The sequence below is a fragment of the Pezoporus occidentalis genome, unplaced genomic scaffold (genome assembly GCF_034315485.1).
Source record: "Pezoporus occidentalis ecotype Australia unplaced genomic scaffold, CSIRO_AGI_Poc_V1 ctg126, whole genome shotgun sequence".
Lineage (NCBI taxonomy): Eukaryota > Metazoa > Chordata > Aves > Psittaciformes > Psittacidae > Pezoporus > Pezoporus occidentalis.
In genome coordinates, this window is record NW_026913060.1 from 1,140,817 (window position 1) to 1,156,990 (window position 16,174).

The 16,174-nt window shown below is 40.0% G+C and overlaps 1 protein-coding gene and 1 long non-coding RNA gene across 6 annotated transcripts in view; both read right to left on the bottom strand.

Moving 5' to 3' along the window:
* XRCC5 (X-ray repair cross complementing 5) overlaps positions 1 to 9,052 on the bottom strand; it is a 53,791-nt gene extending 44,739 nt beyond the window's left edge. For 2 of the 5 annotated variants that reach the window (XM_062607784.1, XM_062607783.1), the window contains exons 1-5: positions 8,950 to 9,050; positions 5,759 to 5,872; positions 5,009 to 5,192; positions 3,794 to 3,842; positions 2,174 to 2,296 (exon numbers count right to left, since the gene is read on the bottom strand). In XM_062607784.1, the coding sequence (XP_062463768.1) occupies positions 2,174 to 2,296; positions 3,794 to 3,842; positions 5,009 to 5,192; positions 5,759 to 5,872; positions 8,950 to 8,967 (488 nt within the window). In that variant the 5' untranslated portion in view covers positions 8,968 to 9,050. Of the gene's footprint in view, positions 1 to 2,173; positions 2,297 to 3,793; positions 3,843 to 5,008; positions 5,193 to 5,758; positions 5,873 to 8,949 lie in introns of those variants that run through there. The other 3 variants (XM_062607785.1, XM_062607786.1, XM_062607788.1) reach the window with 3 other exon arrangements.
* A 2,858-nt stretch (positions 9,053 to 11,910) lies between these two features.
* Positions 11,911 to 13,606, bottom strand: LOC134158134 (uncharacterized). Its single transcript, XR_009962605.1, has 2 exons — positions 13,069 to 13,606; positions 11,911 to 12,226 (listed from the first exon to the last, which is right to left on the bottom strand). It is a non-coding gene; the product is annotated as an uncharacterized LOC134158134 (long non-coding RNA).
* Between the last annotated feature and the right edge of the window lie 2,568 nt (positions 13,607 to 16,174).

Below are 16,174 nucleotides of genomic sequence, written 5' to 3' on the forward strand. Positions count from 1 at the left end.
TGAATTTCTGACTGAAGATGACACTCTTCCCTGCATTTAAGAATCAGATTTAAAAAATTTAGCCAGGGGTTATAGATAAAATGATTCTGCTGCTCTTCAAAATAACACAGAGCTAACAAAGTGTAATAATCACAGAAAAGAGAAGAATAAGATCCTCTACTCTGTGCTCCTGACAATGCCTGTAGATTTTTTAAATAATCTTTCATCTAATCCAATTTTGAATGAACCACATGACACCTTTTACCACATTTCCACAAAGTAAAAGAAATTTGGCTTTGTATTATGCTTTCAAGAAAGCAGCCTACATATCTCTACCATACTTTCTCCTCATTAGTCCTCACTAAACTTATCTGTGAAGCAACATATAATAATCAGTTAACAATATGCACAACAGTGTCACATATAGCAGAATTAAGATCAAACTTCAACAAAGTGTTTGGTACCTTTTTAGGAAGCAGCATCCACTGACAAATAGAGAAACTGTATTTTAAAGCTGTTAGGAGACCAAAAAGCTTCAAACCTCTGATACACAAAAGTAAGATTACTTTCATCATACAGTGCTTAGAGATTCATGTGATGAGAATGGTATAATACCAAAAGCTATACAGTGTTCAGCATGCACTTGGCAACAGGGAGGAAGACCAACTATCTGCCACAAGTTACAATCTAATCAGTAAACACGGTATAAGAGATATAAGCATGGGTGATAACAAAAGGACAAGCTTTAGCAAAACATTATTTTTAAACCACTGTTCTGAGTATTTTACATTTGTACATGTATTTCTCAAAGCGTCATCTGCCAGTGTGGCTGGGAGACAGGGTATAAATTTGCAGCTATTGCTATAACAGCAAAACTTCTCTGATGCTTCTATTAGCCATAGGGCTTTTCCTTTGCTGCATTACAGGCAAAAAAATGTAAAGATGTGACAGAAATTTCACAGAATAAAACTGCACAGTTAACTTATGGTGTTAGCTAGTGCTAGTCTGCAGGGCAAACGACAGGTGTGGAGACAAGGTAGCTGCACGATGTACTCAGATTCATGGTGTTGTCGCCACTGCCTCCAGCATCAACAAGAGCTCAATAAGCTAGAAGGCCATGTCAAGGCATGCTGCAAGCATACCTTCTTTTACTGTGTAGAGAGAACCTGAGAGTAGTCTGACTGTTTTACACTCATCCTCTCCCAAGCAAAAGCAAAAAAGAACTTTTTGGTGAAAGATCAGCCCATTATTTTTAGTCACTTTTTCCTATCTAACCCCTCTGTTATCTTGCAGGTGGGTCTGCAAATGATTTTAATGAATTCATCAAAGTCTTAACATTGCTCCTTACAGAATGCTGGACCTAAAGTAAATATTAAAATGGAGAGAAGTAAAACTGTGGCTTTAACTTAGAATCATAGAATGGTTAGGGTTGGAAAGGACCTTAAGATCATCTAGTTCCAACCCCCCTGCCATGGGCAGGGAAAACTTCCTCCTGTGAAATTGTTATTAGCAGCAAACATTAATGTTCACACAAAGTCTTGTTTTTAAATAAACTCCTACTAGAAGGCTTATAGCTTCCTATGTTACCATCATGTGCAACATCTAATACAGATCTCAGCACCATCACTGATTCTTCAGATCAATGCCTGTACCTATACAGCCAAGGGATTCCTGTCATAACACTTAAGATATCGCTTCCATTTTCCAAGTCCATCACTGTGATTATAACTCTTCAGACTTGCTTTTCTACTGACACCAGAATCAGGCTATAAACATCTGCAACACTACCTCTTTATTTCTTCCCAGTAACAACCTTATCTAAAAGGATGTAGGCTGCCGCTGTGACAAAACTACTGTTTCCAAGTTTCTGTTACTATTTCTGGCTCATTGTTTCCCACTTCTCTGCTTTTATAGCAATTTTGTCACCCATTTTTTACTTTGGCTCTAACTGAACAAGTAGCCAACATCTTACCATGTATTTGCACATCACTTAACAAAAGGGACTTGGTTCATAACTGGAATTCATGGCATATGTAATTGATAGAAGTACTTAATCATGTTATATACTGGTACACCTTACAGAAACAACACACCAACAGATCATCAGCTTCTTCAAGATCATTATTAAGAAGGAATAAACATTTCCCTTAAAAAAAAACAAAAGGCATTGTGTAACAGTCACTTCCATACTTACAAAAACTGAAGTGAAATTCCTGTTTTCTTCAAATTAGCAATGATAATTTCCAGCTGATCCTCACTGACAGTACTACAAAGGTCTGTAAACAGTTCAATATGTCTCTTCTCATATTTCTTTCCTCTTGAAATACAAAAAAGAACATTTACATATATAGGAAATACAATCTATAAGGCCTTTTTCTAAGTTTTTGCTACAAACAAACCTACTTGGTAGAAGTTGTCCTCTCACTGGTTGTTATACTAACAGTAAGTTTTTACTTTGTATGATTCCACCTACTCACTCCTATCTTCTAAAATTGAAGTCTCTAGCCCTGTGACTGGGTAAGTCACTAACTACATCTAAATGAATGGAATTCTGCCAATTTTCACCAATGATGACAAAATACTAATAAAATGTTAGGTGCTTTATTCATTATACTGGATATTTCATTTGCAGCTGTGCGTCCTTATGAAAATGGAAAATGTATTTTTAAATTACTGTTGTTGTTGGGGGTTCCATTTTAGTAAGCTAATTTAGTAAATTCACTGGATAAGGTGGACTATAAAGCCTACTTAACATGTTAAGAAGTAGTAACAGTAAGCATCAGAAAGTTCTGCCAGCTACAGAACAGAGTTCAGCTAAACTGATACAGTTTTTCTGGATATTTAAGCATAAGGGTGATTTTCTCAAATTTTTACCTGATATTTCTTCAGCTGACATTAAACCCCCTATCAAAGGGCTTGATGCATACAAGCAACTTACCCACAGAATAACAAAAGCAGTTGGTTGCTCCATAGGCATTCAAGGTTATACTGTTACAAATACAGTGATTTAACTCACAACTCAGTTTCAGCCATTAAATTGATACAGCTTTCCATGCCGATTAGATTTTATTCATAAAAATACAAACTGCATCACTAAGTCTAGTCTTCGGCATTCACAACTGGATCATACAATATCTTTAACAGCATGTTCAACCTCTGTTTTGAGAGGAAATAAGAGTATCTTCCTTTCCCTGGACCATCAGTTCACCAAGCGTTAGAAATAGTATATTGCCAGTTTAAGCACATTCGCTGACAACTTTGTAACGCTTGTGCCAACGTTTTCTTTCAGCTTAAACAGTGGTTTTTCCTACTGCACATTTATCTCCCAAGCCTGCATATTTACAAAAAGCCAGCTTATCTCCAAGAATCTTTAATTTGCTAGGCTGAACAAACCTTCCTAGTTCTGCTCTTTTTCTCTTCTTTGTAAGATATGCCATCACCATGATAAATTTGGTAGCCCTTTTCTATGCACTTTAAACATATGAATTAATGTTTTTTGAAAACAGATCACACAAAATGTGACATAAAGTGAAGTCTTTGTGACTTAGTATTAATATTCTCTGTATTAATCTACTGCAAAACTCCTATTGGCATCAAACAGCTCTTAAGAGAAGCTACATGGCTGCTGCGGATTCTTCAGGGACAGACTCCTGTAGAGTGTGGTTTGGTTTTAATGTGTTTTGGTTTAGTTTGTTTGTTTTGAAAGCATTTTTCATATTTATACAATACTGGAAATATAATACTGACAAGAAATCAGATCAGCTCCAAAGTGCAAGGTCAGAATTCTGTAAAAGGCTTTGGGTGACATACTCACATTGTTTGCTTCTGAAGCAAATCCATGCACACAATAATTGCATCCAGAACTAAGCAAATTTAAGAAAAATCTCATTTAGAACATGTATCATGCACAGAAGTGTTCTTCCTATGAAACAATCTTTTGTTTCCACCCCCTCACAAACACTGACAAACATGCATTTTAGTTAACAAGCAAACTATCTTTTGAGACAAGGACTCTCCAAGTATTTACTGTGCAAGTTCCTGTATAACTTGCCGGTTTTGTGATCTTGTCTCTTCCCTATTTATCTGATGGAACTGTAAAAAGGCTGCTTCAGGGCCCAGTGAGGAGGCTCAAGTACAACAAAAGAGCAATCAAATCTCCACAAAATTACTTTGAATCCACAAACAAAATTTATTTGTACTTTCAATACATGATACTGTTTTCTCATGCAAGTTTTCCTTCAAAACATCTGCATCTGGCAACCTCTTTATGGTTCTTTTCTCATCACAATTTCCATTGAAGAATCTATTTTTATCACTGAGCACAAACCTGCCCACCCATTGAAGAAGGAACATGACTACTTCTAAGATACAGCTGACTGGCTGCGCACTTCTCTGAAACAGCTCTCACAGTCTGTATAGAGCTCAGAACAATTATTTGATGGACAGAATGAGGAAAGACAACACATGGAAGTTTAACAGCACATAAATGAAACACACTAAGGGACACTAAATAGGTTGTCTTCTTTTAAAACTGTTCACCTTATGCAACTAACAAAAGAATATATTCAAATATGAACAACATTCAAACCAGCAATGTTAGAAATACTTTATATAGAAATCCATCTAATAAACTTCTACTCTGCTTTGCATGGCTTCTAGTACTTCTGATGACATATTTCATAAACAATATTTTTATTTGATGAATAAGCATAAACCAAGTTCTGCAACACTGTTTTTAAAAACAGATGCCTTATTTGAGGCAAAAAAAAAATATTATTGCTATTTTCATTCTTCTTAATTAGCAGAACATTTCATGAAAGCAATGACCCTCTAAGGCCAAGAATCCATTCTGCTAGCCTAAAGAAATGTCAAAAAGCAGCTAATCTGCTTTTGAACAAACTTACACCCACAAATTAGCTGGATATTATAGTAGCTAAAATTTTAGAGCCAAATCTGAGCCTATTTCACAACACTAACTTCCTTTCTCCTATGCAGTTGAATCAAGAAGTGCTGTACAAACAAAGGATACAGTCTGCTTGTTCAGAGCCTGGTTTAATCATATCTTGAATGTCTTCCAGCAAATCAAAATCTGGCAGCATTAGCGATCTATGTACAGTAATGTGTTGGTATTGATCTCTACTGGCAAGGTCATTCTTAGTACCATTAGTGCCAAACAAAACTACAGCGACCTCATCTTTACTCTCAGCAAAAACCTGGAAATACAGAAAATAAAAAATAGGTGTAAAAACACAGGTAGATTCATACACAACTACGTTACGCAGACTCCAGCAAGTGGAACTAATTTTGACACAATGTCAAGTGCAGTGAATTTACTTTTTTTTTTTTTTTACATTTTCAGTGCTATAGTACCAAAACGTAAACTTACAGAGAGGTCACTAATTCAGATATAATTAAAACTAACAGAATGATATGATGATATCTGGGATAAACAAATACAATTGACTCAGTCCTTAAAATGAATCTTCATTGTGGCAAATCTTAAAAATGTTGAAGCATTTTAGAGAAAAAGCACTTGTTTCCCCTAGAAGTTTCTACTGCCCTGAAGAAAAAAATTACCAATTCAACTGCTACATCTCATCCACAAAAGTACAGCTGAAACAAAGAGTACTGATCTGTCACTCCTCCATAAAAAATAGTGTAATCCATACTCATTTCTCATCTATTTCAATTATTAGCAAATAAGGAAAATATTTCATAGATGTTATTGCTTCCTCTCCCTTTCTAACAAGTTTTTTACCACATGTAAAGTCACACAAACCTGTCGCTGCACAAACTTTGTCATAACCTTCTTGGCTTGTTCAAGTGAAGACTCCTCACCAGGGGCAGAACTGCTCATTGTAAAGCCTACATCCAGGCACAGCACTATGGCCACCTAGAAATGAAACAGAATGCATGCAAAGGGTAAATATGAGCATAATTATTTAAAAGGGTACCTACAAAACCTAAAAAACAAGCTACATCAGTACTGGTTTCTTTTACAGTAACTGTTAATAGGAGACAATAGTGAAGAACAGAACCAGTACAACTGCACAGAACTGAGCATCATTTAATCCTGTACAGTGTTCCAGACATCCCAGTGGAAAATACAAGAAATCCTGTGTTTCACAATAATCTCTTGAGATGGACAATTTCTGTATAACCTAATGAACACCTTAGCAATTTCAGAGGTCTTCTACAGTAAGGAAATAAAGCAGAGATGTTTTGGTTGACAATTATAAGCACAACACAATACAGCATACCTGCACAACACAACGTAAAGATTGTTTCTGAAAGTCTACAGCTACATCCACCCCTCACAGTAAGCTCAGAATAGCTGCAGAGACCAGTCGTTGGTCTAACTCAAGCACAGGAAGAATGACAGCACTCCTATGGTTCCCAGGGACAGCCAGAACATTTATGCTACTGCAAGTGCCTGCACCATGCAGCTATGCTATTAATGCCTTGGAAGGATAAGTTCCAATTTCAATTTAGGGGCTTAAATCCCATGAGCTATCTATATGCTCACATTTCTGATCATTGCTTTAACTGTATGCATGTAACTGTATGTAACACTGCCCAAATCTTCCCCTTAACTGATTTATAAACTAGCACGTGAATAAAATAAAATTGTTTCACATCATTTCTCTTGTTCAACCTTTGCTAAGTTCCTTTCAAGTTCTTCCACAGACTCTTCTTACCTTGATTAACCTGAGTAATTTTACCATCCAGCTGAATGATGCAAGAAGAATTCAGCAAAATTATGCCCTGCATCTTGCAGGACACTTACAAAAAGCCAGCTGAAAGTTGTTGTCACTGATTAAACCAAGATTCTTTAAATATACATCAAAATCTTGCCTGGTGGACTGTCAATAACTTAAATTACACTGCCATCAAAAAATTACTGTTAGCCAGAACATACGAAAGTTAGGTATTACCTAGGCTGAAACCAGTCACTTTGTTTTAAAATACAAAATATATTCAGTTCTCTAAGAACTGAAGCTGTCAAAAGATATGAGCAATAAATCAAATCAGAAGACTGTCAAGCAACATGAGATGCATAGTCTGCTTTTGCAAAGTAAAAGGGATGAACAGAAAGAAAAGATGTTGGTCTAAGCTCTTTTGCAAATGGCTGGTCAAGTAATTCCAAGTACCTTTTTAAACATCAACCAAAAGAACCCGATTCTTTTTGTCACCCAAATAGATAATTCTTAATAACAAGTTTAATGAATATGAATAATCTGCCCAGATTAGCTGTCTAATCCTCTGTATTAGCAGCTCCAATATTATTTTCTTACCCTCTTCCTTTTCCCAGATTATATTGTGCATCTCCCCTGTCATTTTAACAAGCACTGTTTTAACTCCCTACATCCTTCCAGGACAAGAGGAAGAAAGAAAGAAGGCTGAGCAACAGGGCTCTACAAGATGTCCAGCACGTTCCACTCATTCTCAGCACTATCCATCACTCTGCTTTTGCTGGTGGCTTGCCTGGGAGCTAGGAATTAATGCCTCTGAGTCTGCTAGGTTTGCACCTTAGAGCAAAATAGAGACACTAACTGAGGCTGCACTAGGTTCTCACAAGAGCCTTGTTACTGCTCACCTGCCAGCCTGAGGAATTACTCAACCAGCAACTGCAGAGCCTTTGCTTATTGCTGTCCTGCCTCAAGACACACAACAGCTGGCAGCTGAATTAATTCTGTTGTCTCAAACGGTAAAATGCTCTTCACAGCTGGAAAGATGACAGCAAAGTAACCAGCCAAGAGCTGCTGTTTTGCTTCAGAAGAAAATGATCAAGTGTCAAGTGCTAACACACTTTTCTGGAAGGCAGCAAAACTCCAAGCCTGGTGTGTATTCAGGTATGTGGAATTCTCCTTCTAAAGACAGCAAGTCTCTCTTTTGGTAATCCTCTATATGTCTTCTTCTCCGTTATTAACCTCTGAGCATGTCACCTAAGCATCCAGCCCTGCCATTTTCAGGTGCAGTGTACTAAGCAAAGCTTTTAAGATGCACAGCATGTGTTATTGTGGGACAACACTGTCACACCTGTGCTAACATCCATCTGTTTTGCTCAAGTACTGATAAGGGTGAAAATGGAACAAGCCTGACTTTAACCTCAGTGCTGAAGCTAGTTATAATTAAGCTACAAGACATGGCTACAGCAGGACTTTAGCAGGCCATATAGATGAAACCTTTGCTTTACAGATACTGAATATCAAAAAACATCATAACACATGGTTCACCAACAGGATTCCTTAAACATACCAAACAAACTGCATTTCTAACAGGGCAAAACCATTTCTACTATTATCCTAGCAAGAGCAGAATAATACTATTGTGGTAGCTGCACAGTGCTCAACATCACAGCTGCCCCTAAGATGGACACACTGACGTTCCTTTGAATTAGACACCTTTTGTACCCACAGCAGCCCGGGGTCGGCACAGGAGTTACTCGGTTTCAGAGCCAGGCTTTACAGCCGTGGCTGTTGTGCTGTTTGCTACTAACCTCGAAGTTATCTCACTGAACGTAAACCAGGCCGGTTCAATCCCACACTGACTGCGGTACCACAGAATCACAGAATGGTCTGGAACGGACTTAAAGGTCATCTAGTTCCACACCGTCTGCCTTGTGCAGGGCCACCTTCCACTAAACTAGGCTGCTCCACGCCCTGTCCAGCCCAGCACATACAAGCCGCCAAAACGGCCGCAAAGCCGATTCCCCCAGGTGAGCCTGAGGGGACCGGCCACGTTCAGCTCCCAGAGAGGCAGCAGTACCGGAAGGACCCCCCGGCGCCCTCAGAAGCCCCACACAGCGACCAAGAGGTCGCGCCAACACCCACCGACTAGTGCCAAAGCTTAAACAGCGCTCGCGTTACAGGCAGGCAACGGTGGCTCCAGCCGGGGGGAGACAGGAGACAAAGCGAGGTAAGAAATGCCAAAGGGATGCCGGGATCCTATTAGACCCCTCTCCCTCACCTTGCTGCTGCGCGCCATCGCGCTCGTTCCGGGAAGCGGTGCGCTGCGCTCAGCGCTCCGGCAAGCGACGCGCCCTGCCGGCTCCACGTCCCCCCGGGAACACAGCAGCGGGGCCTCGCGTTCCGCGCTGGGGAGGGCAGCGCCACCCAGTGGCAAGCAGCGGCGAAGGCGGGCCTCGCCGGGACGCTGCCGCCTCAGCCACGGCCCCGAGTTGGGCGGGGACTGATGCGGGGCGCAGGGTAGAAGCTGGGCTGGAAGCAGCACAGCTGGGTGAGAGGAAAGGGAAGTGTGGGATGACCCCTCATCTTTCTCCTCAGGTCATCACCCTAAGAGTGCCCCATCTCGCAGGCTCCTCTGTCCCTGGGAATTTGGCCATAGGGTGAGCAGTGAAGCAGAGCCAAGGACAAGCCCTGTGCAGGTGTACAGGGGCCCCTGAGGAGAGGCAGCAGCAGGGCAGGTCTTTGGGGCAGGCAAAGTCCTGCTGTCCTCTCCTGCCTCTGAACACTTCCTGACTGACCCTATCAGTCACCCACCCCACAGGGACCACCTACTCCAGCCTCTTCACAGCAACCAGGAGTCCTGCAGAAAAGGGAGCAGCCATTTTCCTTCACCATAGGACAGGCCTTTGGGTTGGAAGTGTCTGATAAAGTCACATTCTGCCCATGGATCAGCCGTGGGATAAAGTCACATTCTGCCCACGGATCAGCAGTGGGACAGGATTCTTTAATTAAACATTGGCACAACACTAGCTATCTCTCAGCATTAACAGCAGAGAGAATTTCGGAACAGCATTACATCCAGGCTCTGATGAAATGGAAACCTGCTGACCTTAAAAATTCCAAGTATAATAGCTGCTGTGTATCACATGTATCTTGGCTCCTGCTGGATGTTAAATCACCAGCAGAGATGTATAAAGAATGGCAAATATTTCATCACATATATTGGGTACTTCTTGTTCTGTAGTACCTTTGTTGTATCCTTTAAGAATATCATTACTACTGTTCTTTATATTCTCAGTGTATCTCAAACCCCACATTATCATCTATAATTATTCCTGAAACAGTGCATAGTGGTGATACCAGTATAGCTACAAAAGGGTAAACCTCAGATGAACATTTCAAAAACCTTGCACCAGAAGACTGACCCCTCAAAAGCAAGCGTTCCCTTTTCATACTGAGTGATGTCTTAAGACAAAAATTGACTTCCCCTCCTTACTACATTGCCATGCTTTGGGAATATTGGTAATCGAAGGATTTTCCCTTCAAAGCACTTTGCATATCAAAGGAACAGAGCAGCTTGGCAATGTGACAAACATTTTATGGGAAATGGGTAGACAAAAAAAAAAAAGCCAGCAATTGTGAGAGAAAGGCATGCATTTTCTTCCTGAATGTCTCTAAGGGGATTTCAGACTAATCAGCCAAGAAAATCAGGTCTGCTTATTATTATTGTTCCTGATGTTACCTCTGTCCCTAGGAGTGCTTGCCACATACCTAAAGCCTCCCATTGAGCTAGCAATCAGGCAGTCCGCCACCCCAACTGATTTCTGACATATCTTGCAGTCTAGGCATGAGACAAAAGATGTGCATGCACACACATACAAATGTGAAAAACAGAGAAACAAAAATTGATCAACTTCATCAGCAAAGGTTTTTCTCACACCAGCAGAAAAGCATTTTGCAAGGCACTGTAAACAATGAACACTATTTTTAAGCCAGGGCTGGGAAGTAAAACCCTTCATAGTCCTCCCTGAATCCTAGATTTCACATAAAAGCTGAATCCCAGGGTTTGGGCCAGACTCTCATAACTGAAGCTGTAATTGCAAATATTACTCCGAGGAGCTAATCTGGGCATGCACTTGGCTTTGCAGGAAGATTGGCATACCCAGCCCAGGTGTGGAGCCCTGTTCCCTTACGAACTCTGAGTAAAACTAAAGACACCTGTAATCATGAAACTCCATGTGTGATCTTCCTATCCATTAGCTCGTGGTCTGGCATAAATGAGGTCTTAGCACTCTTATCACAAAATACACAAACAATAAAACAAAACATTCCCCCTTTGCACCTTCATGCTGCCAGATTTCCTCGGAGCAATTTCCACCATTCAAAGGAAAACTGGCTAATAATTTCTGAAAGTTTAACCCCCATTTCTTTTCCCTTCACAGCTCTCCACAGAGCTCCCCTATAGTCATCAGATTCAACTAATCAACTCCACTGGGGGAAACTGGCACTTCGATAGCTGGGAGTAAAATTTGACAATCTTTGCTTGTAAATGCTTGCCAAAAGATGCTTGTGATTAATTGGCCATTTCCATTTTGCAGAATGTCAAATACATAAATAATAAATATGTGACATCTCAGAGGACTCAGCATCAAGGGTGATCAGCTGTAATCTCATTTGCAACAAAGTGACTGAGACCTCAGTCCCAGTTGAGGTTCCGTTACTCCTTTTTTGGTTATTTGTCTTCCCCTCAGAAAACTAAGCCTGGATTAAATAAGCATGCTCTTGGAAAATAGCAATTAGGGGCCTGCCTTGTGCTTAACTCCATGCCTTCGCAAGGCAGTAACAAAAACGGCTTCCCCGTTTTATTACAAGAAGGAATGTGTTTCCCAGAGAGTTGCAGCTGAGACCCAGCCGCGTATGGCTGCTCTGAGCAAATGCAAATGGCTTCGATGTGACAGTAGAAAGATGACTTGGCCTTTCTCCCTCCTGGAGCAATTGCCTACAGGGTAAAATTTTGGATAAATGCCTGGTGGAAAGAGGAAAAACACCATTGCCATCTGGGATCTTGCCCAATAGTTTTATTGAAATAGATACATGGAGCAGAACTGTCCACAGAAGAGTTAATTTCTCAATCATTACCTATTATTCACCTGTGTTTATATGTAGAAGTAGGAACTAATTGCAAACAGAGGAGTTATTAACTGAGTTTCCTACAGAAATAATCAAAGCAGGGCAAGGACACTGTGACACCAATCAGCTTTGTATTTCTACCAGTACAAGCTTGGCAGCAAGCTGGAAGACAAAGTAGACAGAAAATTGGCACCTAGAGCAAAGCAGACTTAGAAGCACAGCTGTTAGTGTCTTCCTGTGTTGAGCTTCATGAGGTGTGCACAGTTGTCTTCTCCCAAGAGGTGTTTCCAAACACCTGCTTGAAAGCTTAAATCTGTGGTGCAGACCAGCCCTAGTATTTATTAGGTCTATTTAGTGATTGCTGATGGTCCTTCCCAAGAGATATAAACCTAACACAGTCTTTGCTTAGTTGCTTATGTGGAATACATCTGCAGGGAAAAGATGTCAAACCCAGGCTTCAGTCTCTAAAGCAAAACTGGAGCTTTAAGTCCACAGAGCTTGTCCTTTGGCCATCTATGACTCATGAACACTTGGCAAATTACGATTCTGGACCTCTAATGAACTGAAAAATAATTTTAAAAGCCTTCTGGGGATTTAACAGTTCCATCTGTTGGTCTACCTGCTCTGTCCATTTTTGGTTTACATCGTGCAGCGGAAGGAAGTGAGTCTGCTAGGAAATAAGGAAACTACTGTGGTAGGAAAATCAGAAAGCTAAATAGGAGGGATTATACCACACCATCTTACCTTCCCTGCAAATACAGTTGAAAAGCATACTAATGAGAGGTAATGAGCAAAAAAAAGTGTATTGGCTTGTGGTGTGTTATGGCAGACACATTCTAGCTCAGGGGCTCCTGACTGTGATAAATTGGTGCATCACAGCTGACATACAATCTACTTCAAAGCAGCACACCCAGAACTAGTCCTACACCACTGCAGAGGAGGCAGGGAACACTTCAGAAGTGGCTCCATACATGCATCTGCACAGAGCTGCAAAACTCCTGTGTTCGTATTTCCTCTTCCAAAAGACAGTATCACCATCACTTTTCCTTCTCACTGCCCTCCACTTCAGCTGCTGAATTTATAACCTTCTCTTCTGACTGGTCCCTTTCACTTCTCCAGAGTATGCAATTAATGCACATTTCTCAGGCAGAGTAAAACTTCCACTGGCTGCAATACAACAGCAGCAGCCTTATTAAGTACCATAGAGAGAGAAGACATGAAGTCACAAGACAACTCTGTTTACAACCCTTTTTCCCAATGTGTTATTTACCTTTTTCACTCTATAATGAAGTCACCTTGAGGATCATTTTTCTGTTGCATACACATACTGTCCTGCAGAAAGAATTGTTGCCCATCCAGTTGTTCTTCTGCCTGCTGTTTTTCCTGCTGAACAGAATGACACATTTGTCTAACAAGTTGCATCATAGGCTTTTTCCTCTTTCACACCATCTATGAAACTTGCAATGATTTTTTTTTTTTTTAAGTTCTAACCTTTTCAGACATTGCACTTGCCATCCCTCTTAGTTTGGTGTAATTTCCAGTTTTCATAGATATATTTTGTCTTCAACCAAGTTATGAAGGAATAGTGCTCAGCCTGAGATAGCCACCCCACAAATATAGCCACCCCAAAAATGACCACTAGATGCAGCTCTGTATATAACATTCTAGCTGGTTTTGCAATCATTTTATCATAGGCTAAAATATACAACAGCTTCCTAGCTTGCTTATGAGAATGTCATTTAAAACCGCATCAAAAACTTATTAAAATAAAGTTAAATAATTTCTATATAGAAAGCCTTTTTCTCACAAAAAAAAAAGAAAAATGTTGACTTGACACCTTTTGGTTTTTTTTTAAAAACCCTGTTTTTCCTTTTACTTTCTATCTTCTGAGCACTAATAAATAGTTTGTTACAATAGCTTCCAGCAGCTACAGCACAAGTAGTCTATACCTCCCCAACATCTTTACACTTCTTCATTCCCTCGTTAAAAGTGTATTTACAATCTCACCTATCTTTTCAAGGAAAATCACTAATGCTTGAGATTGCTCTAGACAGTTTTATAGTTGCCTTGGATTAAATTCACCTGATTTTAAAAAATCTCCATTGGTTAAGCACACTGACTTATCCTGGTTTAACTCAAATCACATTCTGCTGCTGGTGTTAATTTTGTTGCTGGATCCAAAGGTTTTAGCCCAGCTGAAACTCGTGTAGTTATCTGGAGGAGTATAATAAAGGAATTTCATCTTATTTCTTTACTGTATTTTTCTTTAAGAAGTAAAGAGAACATTAAAGTTGCAGAAGTCCAACTCCAAAATGAAGGACATTCTGATACTGAAGTTTCTTGTGCAGTCTTAGGCAAGTACTTTGTGTCTATGTGTTATGATACAGGTTCAACTACAGGAGCAGGAACTTTTTTTCTATAGTCTTTTCAATATGTATTGGCATAAAATTGGGGCTGTGCACTAAAGGAGTCATAAGAATTTTGCTTCATTTCTTACAAAAATTGGGAGACAGCAAAGGAGGAAATTCTTATGGTTATACTAACTGAATGACATTTTAAGAAGTAAATTCTCTGGTTTTGTTCAGCAGATTGCCTGCATTCTCATTTACAAATCAGAACCCAAACCTCTAACCAGTAGGTGCTGGCTATGTGAGTTACGTTTCCCCAGTGCTCAGTTTGAGATAGTCAAATATGTGTAAGTACTGAGCACTCACAAGTGTCCAGGAAAGGAGCTTCACTTTCAACGCAGAAAATACCTTATGCTAAATGTTCTGAAAAAAAACCCAGCAGCAAGGCATCTCAGAGGTGCATTGAGACTTCATAGACATTTCTACTCTTTAAAATCCTTGTGCCTTTGTTGCCACATGTAAATATATCAGCATTTATGTTACATGCTATTGGAAAAAAAAAAGTATGTTAACTACTTATATGCTACAGTGACATGTTACTGAGAGATTGCTTTGCACAGTCTGTGCAAGGGAGGGTTAGGGCCACACTTTGAAACATAAGGGCAAAACAAAATGCTGGATTGGCTTCTTATTAACTTCTTTCCTACACCCCACTATACAAACCTGGCATGCCAGAGAAAGAACAGCATGAACTCCTGCGATTGAAGATTAATTCAGATTGCATTCCTATAAGGAACAGGGAAGGAGGGATTAACTTTATATTAATATATTAAAAGTTGGCATAATGTAAGTTCTTGGTATTAGCCGTTGCTCTTTTATGCTATATAGACTTCTTTGGACGCACATAGGAAGAATTAAAGTGTGCTTTATTCCCAGTTTTTCAGTTTCAGCCACTGGAGGGCAACATGATCCCAGTCACCTAGGCACAGCAAGCACTGCAACCTGCAGAAATGGGTAGCGAGCACCCAGCAAGCACCACTTCTGCAGATGAATTTCACAATAAATTAAGACAAAACTCAGAATTTATATATACTTTTACATTGCATTTTTCTGGGAGGGTAGATCTGAAAATTTCTTCGTACATCTAACATGTATTCATCTGGCTTTCTGCTTAGGATGATGTGTTCATGAGTTCTAAATCCGTGGATTAGAGAAAAAAAAAAATAATGGAGGTGATGTGAGGACCACTCAAGCCTGGTATCACGAGAGGTGAAATATTTCCCTCTGCTAAGTAACTGAAAACCTGACACATGTCTCTATTCTTGAAATAACTCTGGCAGATTTCAATGGATTAGCTGTTAAATCCATTACAACAAATGATTTCTTTATTACATATTAGAGGACTGTCAGCAGCATAAGGTCTGATTTTCTTTAAAATTAATACAAATAGTTTGGCCTAACTGAACTCCAGAGCATCTGGGTTCCTGGAGAGGAGCAGAGAGCTTGTGTCAGATATGCTTGCTTTGGGGAAAGCAACAGCCCAGTGAAGTGTTTTAAAGAAGTTAAAGCCAGTATTTTAGGAAGAAGTAACAAGTACAAAGTAGATGTCAATAAAATGAAACAGCACCTTAGAAACTGGGGGGGGGGGGGGGGGGGGGGGGGGGGAAGAGCAAGCTGCATTATAGGACACAGCAAAATAACATTTTCCAAATCTTGTATTGGCTGCTGTTTCAGGTTTCTGCTGTTTCAGAAGCAGAATCTCATCCATCTTGTTCTCCACATGCTCTTCATTTCACAATCTTTCTAACTCACCTCTCCCTGTGCAGTAAGGCTTTGTTTGCAGCCATTAGCAATCCAGCTGTGTTTTCAGCATCTCTGGAAAGCAGTTTCATGCAGTGGGATTGTTCTGGACAAGCCAGCTAGGATAACTCACTGTGTGAAGGATTTGTTTTGTGGATGCACAAGGATAAGCATTTAGTGTCCTCCCGCCACCAGCACCATGCATGTATACAAATGTATACACACACA